The sequence below is a fragment of the Petaurus breviceps genome, unplaced genomic scaffold, assembly GCF_028583685.1.
Source record: "Petaurus breviceps papuanus isolate PSGF00001 unplaced genomic scaffold, PetGlider_PUasm1.0 90752, whole genome shotgun sequence".
NCBI lineage: Eukaryota > Metazoa > Chordata > Mammalia > Diprotodontia > Petauridae > Petaurus > Petaurus breviceps.
In genome coordinates, this window is record NW_027187336.1 from 11,356,373 (window position 1) to 11,378,964 (window position 22,592).

The 22,592-nt window shown below is 35.3% G+C and overlaps 1 protein-coding gene across 11 annotated transcripts in view; it reads right to left on the reverse strand.

The window, feature by feature from the left end:
- Positions 1–22,592, reverse strand: part of ZRANB3 (zinc finger RANBP2-type containing 3) — a 240,770-nt gene that overhangs the window by 213,189 nt on the left and 4,989 nt on the right. For 7 of the 11 annotated variants that reach the window (XM_069067832.1, XM_069067826.1, XM_069067830.1 and 4 more), the window contains exon 2: positions 1,460–1,627. In XM_069067832.1, coding sequence (XP_068923933.1) covers positions 1,460–1,627 — 168 coding nt within the window. Of the gene's footprint in view, positions 1–1,459; positions 1,628–22,592 lie in introns of those variants that run through there. The other 4 variants (XM_069067827.1, XM_069067828.1, XM_069067829.1 and 1 more) reach the window with 3 other exon arrangements.

Below are 22,592 nucleotides of genomic sequence, written 5' to 3' on the forward strand. Positions count from 1 at the left end.
TTAGACAGTAATACAATGAGATGGATTCAAAAGTGTATGACCAAATTAAAAAAGCTTAATGGTTCAAAGTCAATGTGACAGAAGGTATCATCCCATAGAATATCCAGAGATCTGTTGTTGGCCCTATGCTGATTTATATTTTCATCAATGACCTGACACAAAGCATGGATGGCATGTCCATCAAGTGTGTAGATAATACAAATTAAGGGATAATATTTAAGACAATAAAAAAATGGAGTCTGTATCCAAAAAGACCCTAATAGCCTAGAACATTGGGCTCAATCTAATAAAATGAAATTCAGTAAGGATAAATATAACTTCTTATATGTGAGTAGAAAAACATTAAATTCACAAGTACAAAAGGGAAAGGCACTGTTAAATAGTAGCTGTTCTGAAAAAGAGCTGGGGGTTTTGATGGATTGCAAGCTCAATATGTGTCAGCAATATTTGACAGCCAAAAAACCTAATGTGATTTGTTAAGAGAACCAAAGCTTCCAAGAATTAGAATACTGTACTCTGTCCTGATCAAGCCTCATTTAACTGTGTTCATTCGTGGACTACCAAGTTAAAGAGTGAGCAATACCCAGAGAAGCACAACAAGAATGGTAGAGGGCCTTATCTTGTGTCATATGGGGATCAGTTTAGGGACTGATCATGCTTAGCCTGCAAAAAAAAAAAATTGGGCACAAGGGAGAACCAATAGTTATCCTCAAGTAATTGAAGGGTTATGATGTCATGGAGGGATTATTTTTGTTCTTTTTGGCCCCAGAGGGCAGAACCAGGAACAATGGGTAGCAGTTTCAAAGAGGTAAATTTTAGCTTGATATCACGAAAAATGTATTAACAATTACAAGCAGCCAAAAGTGAAAAAGTGAAATAGGCTGACTTGAGGATGAGAAGTTTCCCTTTCCCTACATGGTATAATTGAGATTCTTTCTGAGAGGGAGTAAACTAGATAATCACTGAGGTCTCATACAAATCTCAAATTCTACAATTTTATGAAGCTGTGGATGATGACCAGAATTGTGAGATGACTGAAGAATATGCCAATAAAAGACTATCTAAAGAGGTTGCTTACTTTGAAGAAGGAAATCAGAGGGACAAATGATTAAGTCTGACTTAGTCCTTGGTAAAACTGAGGAGAAACTGGTGCAGGTGGCAGAAAGTAGATTTTAGATTGGATTTAAGAAAAAAAAAAAAACTGAAGCAGCCTACAAGACTAGACTGCCCAAAGGGAAAAATGGATTTCCCCTAAAAGGAGGTCTTTGAGCACAGGCTGAACACTTTTTAGAAATTTGAAGAAAGGATTTTTTTAGACTAAATGGTCACTGGTATCCCTTTAAACTCCTAAATTCTGTAATTCCAGGAAATTATTTGTAAAATAAGACATCTAAATAATTCAGATCAATATTTATTATAATTTTACATTTTGAACCTATTAAGGATGAATTTTTTTTACCTGCCATTTCTTTTCAATGCAAAGGTGATACCATCCTTCTGGAAAGGAAGTAATCTTGCTCTTAATTTTTCAGGTAAAAACAACAGCTTATCTTCAAACTCACTTTTCAAAGAAGAATTTTTAGGCGTAAGAGATTCTTGAGTACTAGATATGTTGTTCATGTTGAGCCTAAAAAGAAAATTTTAAATTTCAGTAAGAATTAGGCCTATTACAGAATAAAACATTATCATGATAATAAATCACTTCAATTTCAGTCGGGTTTATCACTATCACATAATTACATTTAAAAACATAATTAAAGGTTTAATTTTTTTCAATCACTAAAAACTGCTACAAAATACCTTGTTACACAATGTATTTAGTTATCTTCTATTGAAACCTATTCTTTAAATGAACAATACGACATAGCGCTTTGAGGAATATAGAGATTACATTTTTATGCACATAAAGAGGTACTTAATAAATGTTTGATAAATTAAACAGCACTGAGAACAAATTAATAATGCTTAGTTAACAAATTAACATGATATACCAGTTCAAATTTCAAAGATCAGTTCATTATTATTCAATTAAACAAATCACTAATAAGAAAAATGCAAATTAAAACAACACTGAAGTTTCACCTCATGACAAAACATGAAAATAATAAATGTTGTGGGAAGAAAGACAGTCATATACTGTTGGAAGGGCTGTGAATTGGTTCAAATCTGGAAGAGATTATGAAAAAAAGACAAAACTGTAAATAGTAATACCCTTTGAATAGCAACAAAGCACATACTGACAAAGACAGATAGAAAAGTATTACATATAAAAAAAAAAGATCCCTAGCAACAAGTTTTTTCTTTTTTATTAAAAAAAAAAATCACTGGAAGGAAAGCGGGAATCCATCAAATGGTAGGTGGATAGTTGAACAAACCATAGTATAAGAATGGAATGTATTAGTATTATGGTATTAGAAATTACAAATCTAAAGAATTCAGAGAAATATGGGAAGAATAGTATGAACTAATGAAGAGCAAAGTAAACAGAACAAGAAGAATAATACAATTACTTCAATAATATCTATGAAAAACACACTGAAAGACTTCAGACCTCTGATTAATGCAGAGACCAATAACTTCAGAGGACTAGATGAGGCCCATGCATGTCTCACACCTACTAAAAGCAAAGAGGTAGTGGACTACAGATATAAACTAAGATGTATATTTTCAGATATGGTCGTGTTGCTACTACGTATTTCACAAATATATTTGGTTTTTTATCCAAATTTAATACTTTATTTTATTTTTTAAAATTAATTTGTTTGTTTCCTTTTAGTTTACAGGATTCAATTCCACAATTCCTTGAGTTTCACATTTTGTCCTGCTCCTTCCCCTCCCCGCCATGGTAGCATATAGTCAAGTATAGGATCTGTAAATACTTTCACATTATACATTAGTCAATTTATAAAGAAGGATTGTATCAGCTGGAATGAAAAATGGTAAAGAAGACATAAAACCAAACAAGAAAAGTAAAAAGACCAGGTATTTTGCTTCCATCTGGATATAAACTCAGTTCTTTCTCTGGATGTACACATTTCTCTGTATCATGAGTCTTTTGGAATTGACTTATATCACTGAATTGCTGAGAAGAGTCCAGTCCATCAAAGTTGGTCATCACACATACATTGTGTCTGTAACTGTGTACAAATTTCTCCTGGTTCTACTCTTCTCACTCAGCATCAGTTCATATAAGCCTCTCCAGGTAAATATGAAGACCGTCTGCTCCTCGTTTCTTATACCACAATAGTATTCCATAACATGCATATACCACAACTTGTTCAGCCATTCCCCAATTGATGGGCACCCCCTTAATTTCCAATTCTTTGCCACCACAAGAAGAGCTGCTATAAATATTTTTGTACATATGGGTCTTCCTCCCATTTCTATGATCTCTTTGGGATATAACCCTAGGAGTGGTATTACTGGGTCAAAGGATATGAAAGTATTTATAGCCCTTTGGGTATAATTCCAGATTGCTCTCCAGAAAGGCTGGATCAGTTCACAACTCCACCAGCAATGCATTAGTGTTCCAATTTGCCCATGACCTCTCCAGCATTTGTCATTTTCCTGTTTTGTCATCTTAGCCAATCTGACTGGTGAGATGTGGTACCTCAGAGTTGTTTTGATTTGCATTTCTCTAATCAACAGTGATTTAGAGCATTTTTTCATGTGCTTATAGATACCTTTAATTTCTTTCTCTGAAAATTGCCTTTGACCATTTATCAATTGGGGAATGACTTGTATTCTTATAAATTTGACTCAATTCTCTGTATATTTTAGAAATGAGTCCTTTGTCAGAAACACAGGTTGTAAAGATTCTTTCCCAATTTCCCACCTCCCTCTTAATCTTGGTTACATTGGCTTTGTTTGTACAGAAGCTTTTTAATTTCATGTAGTCAAAATTATACATTTTACATTTTATAATGTTCTCTAATTCTTGTTTAGTCATAAAGTCTTTCCCTCTCCACAAGTCTGATAGGTAAACTATTCCTTGTTTTAGGAGACTGCTTACAGTATGAACCTTTATACCTAGATCATGCACCCATTTAGACTTGATTTTGGAATATGGTATTAGATAATGGTCTATGCCCAGTTTCTGCCATACTATATTCCAGTTTTCACAGCAGTTTTTGTCAAATAGTGAGTTCTTATCCCCAAACTAGGGTCTTGGGGTTTATCAAACAATAGATTACTATAGTCATCGACTTCTGAATCTCGTGTGCCTAATCCATTCCACTGATCCACTCCTCTATTCCTCAGCCAGTACCAAGTACTTTTGATGACTGCTGCTTTATAATATAAATTGAAATCTGGTATAGCTAGTCCACCTTCCCTAGCATTTCTTTTCATTAATTCCCTTGACATTCTGGACCATTTATTCTTCCAAATGAATTTTGTTACTATTTTTTCTAGCTCTATAAAGTAGTTTTTTGGTAAATTAATTGGTATGGCACTAAATATATAATTTAATTTAGGTAAAATTGTCATTTTTATTATATTAGCTCGACCCAGCCACGAGCAACTGATATTTTTTCAATTAGTTAGATCTGACTTTATTTGTGAAAAGTGTTTTGTAGTTGTGGTCAGTATATGACCACAACTGGGTTGTGTTTTGGCAGGTAGATTTCCAAATATTTTATAACGTCTACAGTAACTTTAAATGGGATTTCTCTTTCTATCTCTTGCTGTTGAATTTCATTAGAAATATATAGGAATGCTGAGGATTTATGTGGGTTTATTTTATATCCTGCAACTTTGCCAAATTTATTTATTGTCTCAAGTAGTTTTTTACTTGATTCTCTAGGATTCTCTAAGTACATCATCATATCATCTGCAAAGAGTGATAGAAATATATTTGTTTTAAGGGAGAATTTTACTGGAGATCAATCAATGGGAAGTGATGATGACATTTTTAAAAAGATCATTAATAAAACACTGTTTTAAAGATAAGCTATGGATATACTGTGAAAGGCTTAAGTATACCAGACAGAAATTTTTATTTTACCCTAATGCAACAGGGAGGCACTAAATGTTTCTGAAATATTAATTTGGCAGTTAGATGGAGGATGCATTAGAAAGGAAAGAGACAAGAATCAGAGAGAAAACTTAGGGGGCTATTATTGTCCAGGTGAGAAGTAAAAAGTACATAACTTTTGAGAAAGGATGCAAAGGTAAAAGTAGCAACACCTGGCAACTAATTACAATTTAATAGGGAAAGAGAGAAGGAAGATGACTCCAAGGTTATAAACCTGTCTGACTAGAAAGAGAGTAGTCCTTGATACAAATTGTGAAGTTCTGAAGAGAAGTGGGTTCTGGGCAAAGTCCAGTTTTGGATATGTTGAGTTAAACATGCCTATAGGACACAGGAGGTAGACAGAAAGACTACATAACTGGATATAGAGATTGAGGTATTGTGTGTGTGAGCACATGAGTGCACGCATGCTAGTGAGGTTACCAAGTAGGAGAATATGGAAAGAAAAAAGGGGCAAAATGCAAAACATGGGTGATGATACACAGAGGAAATTGAGAAACATTCAGATGGGCAAGAAAAAGAACTAGTAGAAAGCAGTATCACAAAAAATTAGGATGGAAAAGTATCAAGGAGGGTGATAAACTATGTCAAAATGTGCAAAGCTGGGTCTAGAAGGGCTGAGACAGGGAATTGAAATTTAGCAATTAAGAGATCATTGGTAACTGGAGAATGGTTTTAGTAATCAATCAATAAACATTTATTACACACCTACTTTGTGCCAGGCACTCTACTAAGTGATGGAAATACAAAGAGAGGCAAAAGACAGTCTGTGCCCTGAAGGAGCTCACAATCTAACAAGGGAGATAACATGTAAACAAACACATATAAACAAGCTATATATAAGGTAAATAAGAAATAAGAGAGGGAAGGCACTATCAAGAGGGTTTGGGCACAGTTTCTAATAGTGTAAAAGATGGGAATTTAGTTGGAGCTTGAAGGAAGTCTGGGAAGCCAGAAGTTAAGAAGATGAGGAAAAAGAGTTCCAGAGAAAATGCTGAGAGATGGAGTACCTTGTTCAGGGAACAGCCAGGAGACAGGGTCACTGGAGTGAAGAGTATGTGTCAAGGAATAAGTCATAAGAAGATGGAAAGGTGGGGGGAGGGTAGGTTATGAATGATACAATGCTAAACAGAATTTTGTATTTAAGCCTAGAAGCAATAGGGAGTCCCAGAGTTTACTGGGTAGGGGAGCAGCATAGTTAGATCTTTGCTTTAGGAAAATCACTTTGGAGAATAGATTTCAGTGGGGCTATCCACCAGCTGTCTATTGCAATAGTCCAGACAAGAGGTGATAAGTGGTGGCAGTGTCAGAGGAGAGAAGGAGCCATATTTAAGGTGTAGACCCTTACAAAAGTCAAAATGACAGACCTTGGCAACAGATTGCATATGGGAGGTAAGATACAGTGATTAAGATGAGGATGACTCCTAGCTTTCAAGTCTAGGAAACTTAGAAGATGGTGATGCCTTCTACAGTAACGGGGAATGGGAGGAGAGACAGGGTTTAAGGGGAAATATGAGTTCTGTCCTAGACATGCTGAATTTAAGATGTCTACTGCACATGCTGTTCAAGATGTTTGAAAAGCAGTTGGAGATAAAGTCAGCAGAAAGGATGGCGAAGGAAAGATAGATTTGAAAATAATCAGCATAGAGATAGTGATTTATTCCATGGGAGCTGATGAGATGACCAACTAAAGTAGGAGAAAGGAAGAAAAGAGGACCCAGGACAAAATCCAGAGTGACACTTACAGGTAGAGGGTATGATCTGGATGAATATCTAGAAAAGAATAAAGTCAGACAGGCAGGAGGAAAATCAGGAGAGAGTGGTGTCCAGAAAATGTGGAAAAAGGAGAATATCAAGAAGACAGTGATCAACAGTTTCAAGACTGCAGAGGGAATGAAGATTAATAAAAAGGTCAATGGTTTTGGCAACTAAGAAATCACTAGTAACTAGAGAGAACAGTTTTGGTGGAAGGATAAGGTGGAAGTCAGATTATAAGAGGTTAATAAGGGAAAGGAGAGAAAATGGAGACATCTATTGTAGACAGCCTTTTGAGAAGTTTAGGTACAAAGGAAAGAAGAAATATAGGATACAGTCAGCAGGGATGGAAGGATTAAGTGAGGATTTTTTGAGGATAAAGGAAACATTGGCATGTTTGTAGGCAATAAGGAAGGAGCCAGTGGACAAGGAAAAGATTGAAAATAAGTGAAAAATTGGGAATGACAAAGGAGACAATCTGTTGGAGGAGATAAGGTGAAATGAAAACAATTAAAAAAGTAGAGGGATTAGTCTTAATAAGCATTCAGGTCACTTCATCATGTGAGACAGGAGTGATGGAGGAGAAAGTGGCAGAAGGCATCTGAGGGACAGGAGATGAGGAAGAGGGGAGAAGAGGAAGCTCATGGTGAATGGCCTCAATGGCACAGATCTCAGATGCGGGGAGGAGTTTGGGGGTGGGAGGGGAAGCCATGTGAGGTTTGAAGAGGGATGAAAAGGTCTTAAAGAACCACTGTGGAGAGCATGACAGTGAATTGATAAGGCAAGTAAACAAGAATTGTTTAGCAGCAGTGAGGGCCCAGCATCAATCTGTTGGGGACCCAGTCAGAAGGGCTGAAGCTTGGTAGGGCCTAATCAATGAAATGATAAAGGAGCTAGGAATTCAAGAGAGGGCAGCTTAAAGTTGAATCGGTTCACAAGGGGTAAAGATGAGGAAAAGAGGAAAGAGAGGCTAGTGCAGGGGAGATAACCTGGGGGCGAACTGAGGGGATCAAGGCATTGGAGGTCACAGTGTAGGACAACAGTAGGGTTTGGTAAGGGAAGGTAGAGGGTGTGGTGAAAAGTCATTAGATTATGGTTAAGATAAGGAGACTTCAGAATTCCTGAATATGGAAGTGGTACATCTGTGGTTGATGGCAAGATCAAGGTTATGACCATCTTTGGCTGATGTGAGATGGAGAAGTAGATCAAGGAAGGAGAGTCAACATGTATGAAGTCTCCTAGAGGAGAGGAATTGGAGAGGAGAGAGAAATTATGAGTCAGGTACCAAATTCATTGAGTGGTTGAGTTGGAATTCAGATGGGGAGGGAATAAAAATTAAGGAGATAAAGTAGAAGCAAAGACTTGACTTCTTTGAATTAAGCTGTGAAAGCAGATATTTCTCCAGTAATAGAGCTTGAGAGTACAGCATGGTAAAGTGAAGTTTGGTTTTTGTTTTTTTTTTAAAGAAGGAGGGGTGTCTGGGTATAAAAAAGGACCAGAGAAGAAAGAGTTAATAAAGATACAGGGCAGAGGAGGAGGGGGGAATATAGGGGACTCTTTTGAAAGTGCATTTAATAGTTTAATTAACAGAAATCTATTTAGTCTTCCTGTTACTCCTGACTCCACTGAGGGGAAAAAGAGCTTCTCAACTAGAATCATGGTTCTTAGAGTTCTCAAAGTTGTTTGTCTTTATATTTTTTGTATAAATCATTCTGGTTCTGCTTACTTCACTATGCATCAGTTTGTGTCTTTTTATATGTCTTTGATATCATCCATTTCCTCCTTCAGGCAGAGAGGTGGCCAAAGTGGATAGAGCGCTGGGCTTGAAGTCAGGAAGGTTCATCTTCCTGAGTTAAATCTGGTCTCAGAAAATTACTAGCTGTGTGACACTAGGCAAGTCACTTAATTCTGTCTCAGTTTCCTTATCTGTAAAATGAGCTGGAGGGGGAAATGGCAAACCACTTCAGTATCTTTGCCAAGAAAACCTCAAATGGGGCGACAAAAAGAATGTGACTGAACATTTCCTAATTTATTAGGAATTAATTTACAGTTCAATAATACTTCATTACATTCATAATACCACAACTTATTCATCCACTTCTCAACTAATAGCTGTCTTTTTATTTTCAAGTTTTTTGTCACCACAAAAAAAGCTGGTATAAATAATTTTTTGATTTCTGGACTCTAAATCTTAGGAGGGAAAAGGTCTGCATCTCCCTGAGAAAGAGAAACAAAGAGAACAGTTTGCTGGAACTGAAAAGAAAGAATTTATATTGAATGACCTCTATCTTTTCAGTTAAGTGTAAAACAAAGTACTATGCAGAGAGGGATACATGAGGAGATGGTGTGGATGGTGTGAAGAGAAAAGACATGTTTCTGTGGGAAGTGCAATAGCCAGCCAAATAATAGAAATCTGTATCACATTCCTTATTACAGAAAAGGTGCATGTAAACTAAGTTTATGTAAATAGAATTATTCAATGTATATATATATATCTATTCATTATGAGCTTGTTTTCAATGTGAAATCCTCAGATAAAGCAAAATGTTATTCTCTAATACCTTAATTTATGTGTTTTGTAAGGTTAAATGTCCTGAATCTGATTTTCTTAAATTGGGACAAATCTGTATTTAAAGAATTATACTGTGCCAGATACTTATGTCTGATGTATATTCATTAAATTACCTCAGAATTACAGAGGTTTATTTTAAAATATTGAAATTAATTTTTTAATCAGATTAACATCAACTCTCATGAACATAACCTTCATCATATGATTTACAGATAAAATTTTAGATAGTTAGCAAAAGATAGAAGACAAAGAAGGCAACAAAACCACTTTCAAATCATCTAGCCCTACATTCTCTGGAATAAAACATATATTCCCTACAATTATCAAAATGTTCAATGCATTATATGAAAAATGCTGAAGCATTTATCTTAATTTGATTCTGTTGTGCTCTGTACTATGACCATCAACACTATGTTTGCATGTTTCAAAAAATAGTCTTCAAATAGTTAGCAGGGTAAAGTATGTACTACTTTATGTACCCTGGCATATAACTCAATCTAAAAAGCTTAGTTCTAAAATAATGTATCACTAGAGACAAATTTCCTTTTCTACTTAAAAATTAAACTTCATAGCAACCTAAAAAGTATTTCTATATAAATAGCTATAATAGATATATATATATATATATATATATATATATATATATATATATATACACAAAATACATCTATAGAGTTACAAACTTTTACGGATTATTCCCATTTATGAGAGCTGGGTCTCTTGTAACAAATAAAACAATTAAGGAAAACAATAGTGACCTCCTGAAAGTACATTTAATAATTTTTTAATTAGTAGAAATCTATTTAATCTCCCACTCCACTGAAAAAAAAAGAAAAGAAAAACAGCTTGTAACAAATATGCAGACAAGCAAAAATCACATTGTCTAAATACTGAAATATATACACATACATATATGTATACAAACACACATACATATCTATATGTCTAACTCTATACTCTAAATCTATCACCTCTATATCAGAAGGTCAAAATGTTTCATCATTAAGCTGATGAAAGAGCAGGGCTGATAACTGTATTGATACATATGTGCTTAATATATATGACACAAATTTACATGGATTAAACCATTATAGGAGCTGAAGAAATATTTAAGAAAAGCACATGCAGATACTTGAAGAGCAAGTATTTTTTTCATCATAAACACGTGACCTAATGCAGGGTGGAGATCCTATGACCCTGTGGTCACATGTGACCCTCAAGGAAGTGTGGTCCTTTAAACCGGATTCAAACTTCACAGAATAAATCCCCTTAATAAAAGGATTTGTTCTGTAAAACTTGGACACAGTCAAAAGGCTGTACCCAAGGACCTAGAAGGCCACATGTCATCTCAAGGCCACAGGTTCCCCCACCCCTGATCCCAATGTCTTCACTTTGGTTTCATTACTTAACTAAACTTATATCTATAAATCAAAGAGAAAAAGGATCAATTCTATCATATAATCTAGACAGATAAAAGCAAAAATGGAGTGAAAATCTAAGATTCAATCAAAAGGAAAATTTATTTTTAAGTTATGGATTGCTGTATTGATAAATTACTCTTCTTTATCTACTTTTGTACTAAGAGAATTACTTCCAACCTTTAATATCTTATAACAGTGGGGGTGGCTAAGTGGCGCAGTAGATAGAGCACCCACCCTGGAGTCAGGAAGACCTGAGTTCAAATCCAACCTCAGACACTTGACACAAAAAACTAGCTATGTGACCCTGGGCAAGTCACTTAACCCAATTACCCTACTTTCCCCCCCTCCAAAAAGAAAAAAAAAATCTTGAGATAACTCAAAAGCAGGCATACAACTAAAAAAAAAAATAATGAAACCAGAGCAGCCAGGTAGCTGTAATGGAAATGCAAATTTAAAGATCTTCCCTGCCCTTAGGCCCTTTGATAGGCTTAAGAGACTCTGAGAACATTCCTTGATTTGAAAATATACTCTGCCTCCCAAGGCATATACTTAAGAGTAGTATATGGTCACATGGAGCCTGTGGCAGGAGGCTTGGTTTTCAGGAATGCCCAGACTTTGATGCTGTGTGATTGGGCAGTGGGTCAAGAGGGTGGTTACATTCTCTGACCCAGGAGAAGGCTATATAATCCCTGATGTAAGGCTTTGCTTTGGGGCTCACTCTGAGAAGTGTTCTGTGATTTGATCAGATGAGACTCTGGGAAGCCATTGTTGAGAGCCCCCTGGCTTTGAAAAACCCAGATGTTGATTTGGTATGGATGTAATGGTTGGACAGTTTGGAAACCTGTCTACTTGATCTGTTTCTCTGTCTTGATAATTCTGTCTGTATACTCTGAACTTCAGGGTGCTGACCTTTTTCCCCTGAACTAGGTAAAATACTTATTTGACTAATTAAAGTAAGCTTGTTAACCCATTTTGAGTTGCTTTCCTTTAACAAAGCAGATCTAAGAACCTGTGTTGGCAGACACCCTGGGGACGCTGGGGTGCTTGCTGCTACAGTAGCACAGAGAGTAAGAGCACCGGCCCCAGTGTCAGGATGACCTGGGGATCGAATCTGGGCTCAGATACTTATCACCACACCCAGAAATAACTGGCAGTGTAACCTTGAGCAAGTTACTTAACCCTGATTGCTTAAAAAAAATAATAATGAAACCTCCAATTTGGGGATAGAAGAGAACATGGGTTAAACAAAAATAACTTGTAATCGTATGCTACTTTAGGGCTTTCTGGGTCCTGGTCATCTTACATTATTCCCTTTCCTTTCAAAAGCCTTGGTGTCCTGGTGCTGATACTTAGCTATATGACTGGTAATAAATTACTTAACCTCTCTAAGAATCTAGTGGACAGTGGACAGAATACTGGACTTGGAATCAAGAAGACCTGAGTTCAGATTTTGTCTCAGATCCACAAGTTGTGTGTTGCCCAGGGGAGGGGGGGCTGTTAAGTCAATTAACTTCTGTATGTGTCAGTTTCCTTACCTACAAAATAGGATAATAATAGCACCTACCTCTCACAGGGTAAAATGATAAAACGAGATAATACTTTTAAAATACTCATCAAATATTAAAGAGTTATATAAAAGCTCACTAGTTATTATTACTGAAAGCATTTTGCAAACCTTAAAGTGCCAAATAAATGCTATTATTATTTGTGATTATTGTCATCATTATCATAAAGAACCAGCAGCTAGGTGGCACAATGCCCAGGAGCCAGGAACACTGATCATCTTTCTGAATTCAAATCTGGCCTCAGACATTTAGTAGATATATGATCTTGGGTAAGTCATTTAACCCTATTTGCCTCAGTTTCCTCATCTGTAAAATGAACTGGAGAAGGAAATGGCAAACCACTTCAGTATCTCTGCCAAGATAACTCCAAATGAGGTCATCAAGAGTCAAAAATGACTGAAAATGACTGAATAACAACAACAAAGAAACATCATATTTGTATTACCTATCAAACAGGGGTATTGTGAGGAAAGTTGTAAATCCTAAAGCACTATTTAAATATTATTTGCACTATTTAATATTACTTTTATAAAGTTTTAGCAAGAAAGGCAGTAGGGTATGAAGGAACAAGATTAGCATAATAGGAAGCCAACACAGCAGAACAAGAAGCACAAAGAGTACAGGTGCAATTATTGCTATAGAGATAGGATATTGTGTTGGGAAAGCATAGATTGGACTCAGAGAACCTACATTCAAATCCTGCTTCTGCCTGTGCGACCATGGGCAAGTACTCATCTTGGGCCTCAATTTCCTCATCTATAAAATGAGAAGTTTTGACTTGATGACCTGTAAGACTGCTTCCAACTCTAAATTGATGATCCTGAGAGCAGATCAGCCTTTCTACCCAGGTTGAGCCCTCTTGTAGATGGCAGATTTGTATAAGATTAGCCCTCATAAAACTGCAGGCACAGAGCAAGTATAAGGACAGCAAGAGAAGGTGTCAGGTAGGATTCCCATCATCAAGGCAGCACAACTAAAGTGGTCTCAGGTTCCTAATCTAGTTCCTTTCCCTCCTACATCTCTGCAATCTTACAGTGCCACTTATTCCCTGGATGAATTCAGGAATGTGTGTATGTGTTTGGTAGGGGTGGGGGAGAATGTACATATCTCATGTTAAGGGTATTTCACACATTAATGGTTGTGTTATTAAACTGCTTCAAGATCTCTGTATGTATGTATATTATCTATCTAATCTCCACCACTTCAGGGAAAGAACTATACTAAGCTATCTTTAGGCTCAGCAGTCATAGAGGACATTCTGAAGATACCTTTGCATGTAGAGCACCATGTAACAATTGGAGTGTGAAAAGACCTAAGTTCACATCTATTCTCTATCACTTACTTGTTTGTGACTTTATGCAAGTCACTGAACATCATCAAACTTCAATTAGTTTATCTACATATTGAGAATATCATTACTTGCATGACTAACCAGATAGCAGTTTTCTGAACTCTAGAATACATTCTCTTAAGAAGCATTAAGCAATAGGCAAAATTATTGGATATTTGAGTTCAACTACTCTGTAAATGAGGCAGTTAGGAGACACAGTGGATAAAGTGCTGGGCCAGGAGTCAGGAAGACTCATTTTCATGAGTTCAAATCTGGCCTCAGGCACTTATTAGCCATGTGACCCTGAAAAAGTTACTTAACCATGTTTGCTCAGTTCCTCATCTGCAAAAATGACCCAGACAAAGAAATGGCTAACCACTCCAGTATTTTTGCCAAGGAAACCCCTAATGGAGTCACAAAGAGTAGGACAAGACTAAACAACTCTATGAATATTCAGTTTTTGACAAAATAAAGTTGAAATTTCATTCAACATAACTAAAATTAACATGGCAAAGTGACTCCAAATGACAATGACTAGACCATCGAATAACAGTAAATAAGCAATATGTTGTGTTTAAAGGCAATTGTGAATACTCAATACAGACACGATTTGGTATTCTTTGTCAGCAGTCAGCATAAGCTCATAAATCAGTAAGTTATATACTCCAATGGTTTCTTGCATTCAAAGTGTATGAAGATAAAGAATCTTTGTGTGGAAATTAGATGTACCATATCTATTATATTTCTGAATGTTATTCATTTTGGTAAATAAAACAAAAGAAGCTGGTTTCTCCCCAAAAAACCTGAAAATTTAAAAATGGAAATGTCGTGACATTCATAATTATTTAATGTTTTCTAAAATAAAATTAAAATACATGTCATAATTTTTAATTTTATATTTTTTAAAATTAAAAGGCTTTATAATGGATAATTACGTAACCAGTTTGAAAACTCTAGCAAAACTAAAACTACTCCAAACAAAAATAAGAGGGACAACTGAAATAACAGAAATATAGAAACAAAAAGCAAAAACCTTAAATCCAGAAAATATGATCCACTATTTATCAGTGTGATTCACAAGAACTGTTATTGACAGAGAGGAGAAATAACTGTTTTTTCTGTACTGATGCTTTAGCCCCAGATGACATAGAAATGGATATAGTGAACTGAAATCTTGAAAGTTTACATGAATGTTAGCAAGACAACAGAATTTATCCAAAGGAAATTTCAGGCTTATGATAAAAAAAAATGTCAACAACCATGTCTGACATCAAAAGAATCATTTGCACTGTATAAAATTGCTTAATAAATTGCTAAGTGTCAAAAGCTTCATTTGATAAGAAAGCTGTGAACGCTAGAAGCAGCAAATCCTATGAAACTGAGTTGCAAATGGATTCCCTTGTATTGGGTAAGAAGAAACATCCACATGTCCGAAAATCTTGGTGATCAATTCGTTCAGAAACTAAAATCTTAATCTGCACTGAATAATTGCTATAGGTAGTCTTTCTAGAACTCTATAAAATAGGAGAGGTGAACTGCATGAACAAAGTGAAGTGAGAAGAACCAGGAGAACAATATATACAACAATGAAAACACTGTAAAGACAAACAACTTTGAGAGACTTAAGCACTATACAATATCTAAAACATAGTAGGCATTTAATAAATGTTTACTAATAATGAAGCATTCTACCAACCTTCTGACAAACAATGTACTCAAGATGCAGAACAAAACAAACATTTTCAAACACAACTAATGGAGGAATTTGTTTTGCCTGACTATTATTCGTTACAAGAACTGGGTTTTTCTTTTTTTCTTTTTGGGAGGTGGAGGGAAAGAGGGCAGTGTTAGGTAACAAAAAAGAAAAGAAGGGAGAGTCATTGAGAAATTTTTTTAGAGAACTGAAAGTACAATCAGTCTAGCTTTTAATGGCACAGGTTGAATTTATAAACTTTTTTTGAAAAGCAAGTTATACGTGATAAAGATGTGTAGTTTCATTTACAATTATTTTTCTGTTTGACTATGTATATAGAAAAGACCCCCCCCTTTTTTTTGGGTGTTTAAGAATAAAAATAAAATTAAATGTAAGAGGTCGCCTTCCTCTTCTACTACTATTTTTCAAAAAGCCCAGCATGCTGATTTCCTAGCATTACTTCTAGGGTTCAGTAACAGAACTTTGCTTTCAGGGTGTTTAGTCATAATGCTAAATGCCACTGGGTATAATTATGAAAAAAACCCAAACTTGTAAAATAAATATAAACACTAACAATTTGAACTGACATTAAAACTAGAGATTAATTCTAATTGTTTTTTTTCCCTTGTTGTATGAACAACTTTAAAAGTCAGGTCTCTGATCTACACATTTTCTTGGTTTTTTTTTTTTTTGCAGGGGGGAAGGGAGGGCAATTGGGGTTAGGTGACTTGACCTAGGTCACATGGCTAGTAAGTATTAAGTGTCTGAGGCTGGATTTGAACTTAGGTCCTCCTGACTACAGGGATGGTGCTCTATTCACTGTGCCACCTAGCCACCTTTACAAATTTTATTTTCTTTTTTTTTGGAGGGGCAAGGAGGGATTAAGTGACTTGCCCAAGGTCAGATGGCTAGGTTTGTGTGTGTGTGTATGTGTGTGTGTGTGTGTGTGTGTGTGTGTGTGTTAAGCATCTGAGGGCGGATTTGAACTCAGGTCCTCCTGACTCCAGGGCTGGGGCTCTATTCACTACACCACCTAACCGCCCCACATTTTATTTCCTAATAAATCTGAGAAGATTGTCAGGATTTCATCAAGTATTCTACTCTCAAAATATAAATTTGACATTTTTCAGTACTCTCAGGCAGTACCAAGTAAAACTTAGCTAGAGCACTGACTTGTACCTGCTGGCCTCCACTCTGAACTTCCTTCCCTCTTCCTGTCAATTGATTTTTTTTGTTTTTGTTTTTGGAGGGCATTTGGGGTTAATTGCCCAAGGTCACATGGCTAGTTTTTTTGTGTCAAGTGTCTGAGGCCAGATTTGAACTCAGATCTTCCTGACACCAGGGCCAGTGCTCTATTCACTGCACCACTTAGCTGCCCCTTGCCAAATGATGTTGGTATACTTTATGGATCATATATGGCTATTTCACAGGGAGGGATATGATATAAGCTACAGTATAAAAATAAGTTAAAGTTAGTTTTTATTCACAAGTGCTCCACTTTCTTCTACCATGGAGGAAGCAAGGAAGAAGAGGCACAGATAACATTGTCTAACAAAAGATTTCTAAAATGCAGAAAGTTGAAATGAGCATAAAATATTTTGGTCCGTGTATACATTCTGCTTGGTACCCCATCTAGATGAGATAGCTAAGCTGAAAGTCCATAAAAATCAATGGTTAAGATTCATCCCCCTAACATGTCCTACAGACACATTGTATCAGCAGATAACAACCTCCTGTTTCTACAGCACTTTACACTATAATTTACAGTAGACCATGTTCACAATAACCTTATGATAATAACCTCTCATTACCTGAATTTTACAGCTAAGGAAACTGTTAGGGCAAATGACTTTCTCAAAGTCACACAACTAGTTAAATGTTAGTCAGGACTTCTACTTTCCCAAGTGTTCAAAATATGCCTTTTTATGTTATATTTATTTCTAAAATTCACACTTTTTTGCTTAGCAACTGGTTGGATATTAACTGGAAGGTTTAAATAGTAAGTGAAAGTGTGAAACCTCATCTCTGACGTCAATTATTATTTGCTATTAAGAACAGAATAAAAAGTCATTTTACTTTCAGAATGAAAAAATAGTGTCAATGAGTAGGCATAGCTAGTTAAATTGAGTGATGAGGGGGAAAGTAAATTTGTATTCCTAATACCAGAGCATAACCTTTTAGTGTAAATCATGCTCTACTGAAAGCACTCTACCCAGGTAAAATAAAACAATTATTAAAAATTTGCTAAGTACAAGCTTATCTGTTCCTCACTTCTGGAACATTTATTTCTTTTATACCTATCTGAATCACTAAAATGTTGTGGACTGAGCTGTTGCTTTTTACTCATTAATTCACAATCTATGTTTTTTTTTTTATTCTTTGAATTTTGAGCAAAAGAAAAATGGAAGACATTTAAAGTCAACAATCATTTATTTAAGTACTTTTCCTCCAAGTATGAATTTGAAGAAAATCCTCTAAATTTTCATTCTGCTGGTATGTATTCTCCCATCTTGCAAATGATTAATCATCAATACTATCAAATGATATAAGCAACCTACAGCACTCTAGAGAAGTAGTGAAATCTTAGAACTTTAGAGAAGTAAGCCCAACTAGGTGATTTACAGACAAAGACGCTAAAACCCAAAATGCCTGAGTGACTTGTCCAAGCCAGACTGTTAGGATGTTGACAAAAGCAGTATTGCAATCCAGGTCTTTCAATGTGCAGTTCAAAATTCTAATATGGCATGACAAAGAATAATTTAAAAATGGTCAGAGGCCAGTGCCCAAGCACAAAAGTCCATAATCACTTTTCACAGTTTTGAGCTATAACTTCTTATTTTCAAACTATTCCCACCCTTCTGAAAAAAGCAAGAAAGATAATGACTTAAAATCGCAGGAACTAAAGATATGACAATCATTCATCAAAATGCTGAACTCGTAACATCTAATCTAACTTTAAGGTTAAGCTATACTAAATATTCACTTTCAGCTAGAAGAACATTAAAGTAGTATGGTCCCAGAAGCACCAATTCAGAATTTTCAGGATTTATATAGACATTTGAGAAAACTCCTCAAAGAGTGGAGTCACCACTAAAAGCTATGCATTGCAGGCCTGACACAGAAAATCAAAGAGCCTATTAACGGTTACTTTATTTTTGCCCCCACTGAAGCCAGATGAAGGAAAACTTATATCAAGTACAGAGGTTAAAATCTGGATTACATATAGAGAAATTCACAATCACTAAAAAGAAACTCCCCATTAGCCTAATTTGATCTTTTGTTCCAGTCAAACGATTGGTTACTTAACAGTCACTGTTTTCATTGCTGAGATTGTTGCAGGTGGGGAACCTGACAGTCCCAAATGAAACCTGACATTGAAAACATTCCAGAACTGTGGCAACTGATATGGCTCCTTTTCTATAGGGCTTCTATTAGCTCTGACTACCTCAGAGGAATTTTATCACAACAGATGGCTATAAAGACCATATCATACCTCAAAGAGTTGGCATCACTCATGAGTTATTTGCAATAGCTTTTGATATTTACAAGGTGTGCAATGAGACTGATTCCACATGCTACATACAAAAAAATCAATATATCTACAAATAAACACCATTACTTAGGAAAGATCACTAAAAGACATTTTCTGCTTTATTTCAAATGCCTTAGTTATTGCCACATTAATATTCCTTAAATTTTTGTCTGAAAGAAAGTTGGCTACTCAAGTGGTTTTTGTTTCTTATTCAAGAACAAAACACAGCGCTGCAAATTTTCTGACAGTAACAATAAATTCAGTATGATTTTAAAATCACATAAGAAGGGAGTAAGTCATCCTATTTGGATTGACTGCAAGAAACTTAATATCAATAAATCAATTAACATTTATTGAGCACCTGCTATGCTTCAAGGTACAGAACAGGTTAAAGAAATGAGACATGGTACTTGGCCTCAAAGTATTTAAAATCTTATTAAAGAAAGAGAAAATAAATTTTTTCTTTAAATATGAGGTCACTTATAAGTACAAAATGCAGAAAAGGTTAATCCATGTACCAAAAGAGAAGTTGTCAAACTGTTTCTCAGTACAAGATCCTTAAATCTAATGTTATGGGTTTTTTTGGTTAACTCTATTTTACAAAATTACACTAAAGAAATTTAGGGGCAGTTAGATGGCACAGTGGATAGAGTGCCAGTCCTAGAGTCAGGAAGAACAGAGTTCAAATCTGGACTCGGACACCTACTAACTGTGGGCAACTCACTTAACCCTGTCTGCCTTAATTTCTTCATTTGTAAAATGAGCTGTAGAAGATCTTTGCCAAGAAAACTCCAAATGGGGTCATGAGAAGATAGACATGATTGAACAACTAACAAAAAGAAATTTAAACCTATGGAATGTATGATCCTGAATCATTACTTTCATTAAAATATCTCATAACGTAGCCTGCTCAATTTTGTGTACCTGTATTGTTTCTTGGTAGTTAGTATAAAATTACTCAGATTTGTACGTAATTTAGTTTAGAAATCACTTTCCTTAACTCAGTTCTATGAGGCAAGCAGCTGAAGTATTACCACGTATCTTTTTTGCTGATTAGGAAACTTAGACCCTGAATGGGAAAGTAACTTGCCCAAGATTACAGTCATTAAATTATACCATTACTACCCAAACATTTTAACTCCCCATTCAACTTTTTACTGTATTCTATTACTTCTGAAATTTCAAATTTCCCTTTGAAATTTCAACTTGTCTATATGCAACTGGAAAATAAGATACACCTGCACTGGGGTAGAGAAATCCATCTTGCCCTACTAGGATACAAGAGAGAACAGACTGGGGGAAGTAGGCTTGCTATCTTGGGGAGTGGAGTATAGAAAAGACAGGGAGAAATTTTGTAACTCAAAATCTTGTCAAAATGAATGTTGAAAACTAAAATAAATAAATAAATTGGAAAAAATATTTTAATTCCAACTGGTCCTACCGTAATCCAAATTCTTATTGATTCATAACAAGATTAATTTGAGATCAACCCCCTAACAATCCTTCCCTTATAATCCATCCTCTATATTACAGTCAGATTAAAACACAAATTTCTCCTTGTTAATACAGAAATTCTATGTCACTCCAGGAGCTACAAGGAATACTGCCTATTGGATAGACTGTAATATCCAGCTTCAAGACAATATCAGAATCATGGAGATCAACAAGAAGAATCTCTACAACAAGGTTAACAAATGAACATCCATCTTTAGCTTGCTGTTATCTTACTCAACTGACTCATGTGGGGTTTGCAATTCATTAAGAACCACATATCTTTTTCATGCTCACTGCTGACTACCTATATACCTCCTGTGTTTGTAGTTGAGAAGTCTTTTTAAAACCCAAATACAGGACTTTATATTTAGCCTTATTAAACTACATCTTATTAGTTATTTGTCTTATTCTAACTTTTCAAGGCCTTTTTTGCATGATAATTGTTACCTAACCTGTTGGTTAATCCTCCCAAATTTGTACCATCTGTAAAAGTAATAAATTATCCTATCTATGCTTTCATTCAAGCCATTGATTAATATATCAAACTGTACATGGTCAAGTAGAAATCCTTGGGGCACACCAGTAGGGACCTCCCTCTAAGCTTACAAAAACTCACTAATATCTACTCTTTGAGTCCAGTAATCCAACCAGTTTCAAATCCACACATGTGCTCTATAGATACTATTATGTAGCATGTAATTCTCTACAAAGATAGTATAAGAGATTCGCTCAAATGATTTTCTAAAATATAGGTATACTCTATTTCTCTCTCATGCTCTCTCTATGTATATATAGCTAGACATCGAGAGAGGAAGGAAGGAAAGAGGAAGGAAAGAAGGAAGAGAGGGAGGGAAGAAGGAGGGAGGAAGGAAAAGCAGGCATTCTCTTCATCTGTCAGCCCTGTAACCTTATCCAAAAAGGATAACAAATTAAATATGGCAAGCCCTGTTCTTGAAAAAGTACAGTGGTTCTTAGTGAATTTTGGTTTTTCAAAGATTATTTCCAGAAGCTTAGCAATCAAATTCATGATTTTTTTCTCACTGTGTAAGAACACCATTTGTCCAATCCCGGTGACTTGAACTCAATGAGGGCAGCTGAGAACTGGCTCTTTTTCTCCTCACTTACCCTGGTTTACAGTCCCTTTAGCTAACCATTTTTGTTCAAATGGATCCACCAATTCAACCATATTAACCACTATTCCCTACTAAAAATCCTACCCTATTCATGCATTTTATTGTTCCTATATAGACCATAATTATTCCTTTCTCCATGCATTTGAACATATTTCTCCAAATCTTTGGAGTATTCTTCCTCCTTCACTCTTTCATGACTTCCAACGTACTATATCTATAATATTTTTTTCTCAATTCCTATAGGATTTATGGTCTGTACTATAATCTAATAATAGCACTAATATTCTTGAGCATTTATATAATGCTTTAAGGTTTGCAAGGATCTTTATATATATTACCTCATTGGGGCATCACAATAATGCTGTGAGACAGGTGCCATTGATAGACTATGGTACATAGATAGATTTTCATCATCTTTTATTATATAATGACTGAAAATGGACTATAAACTTCTAGATGGCAGGGACTATTTCTTATGCCTGTGTGTCTATCCCAGTAGTAGTGATAATAATGATAATTACAATAATACTAATAATAGCAGCTTGCATTTATGTAATGTTTTAAAGTTTGTGCAATTTATATATGTTATCTCATTTTCCCATCTGTACACAGGGCATACAGAAAATACTTTGTAGTACTTGTTGATTTCTAACAATCTATGACTGATACCTATACCCTACAATATAGAACTATAAATAGCTGTAAAATACCTATTTAGTTTATACTCTATAAATTCAATCCTTATTTTTCTCCCAAGCTTGTTTTTTTATTTTTTTTCCAAAATTTTATTTTAGACTCAAACATCAGAACACAAATACAGAATGTAGAAAAGAAACAAAAACATATCATAAACTTAAATACAAAATTAGAAAGAAAAAAAAGCATGTCCTATGCATAGCAGAACATGAGAAGATTCAAAATATGTAACAATAAATTTTCATTTCAAGAAAGCCTATATGATACACATTGTGTTGAGAATTGTCCATCTTTTCTTTGCTTCCTTGTGAGTTTTGTTCTCTGCTGTGCACTTTTTAAACTTTTTTCCCCTCCCCCAACTCCCTCCCA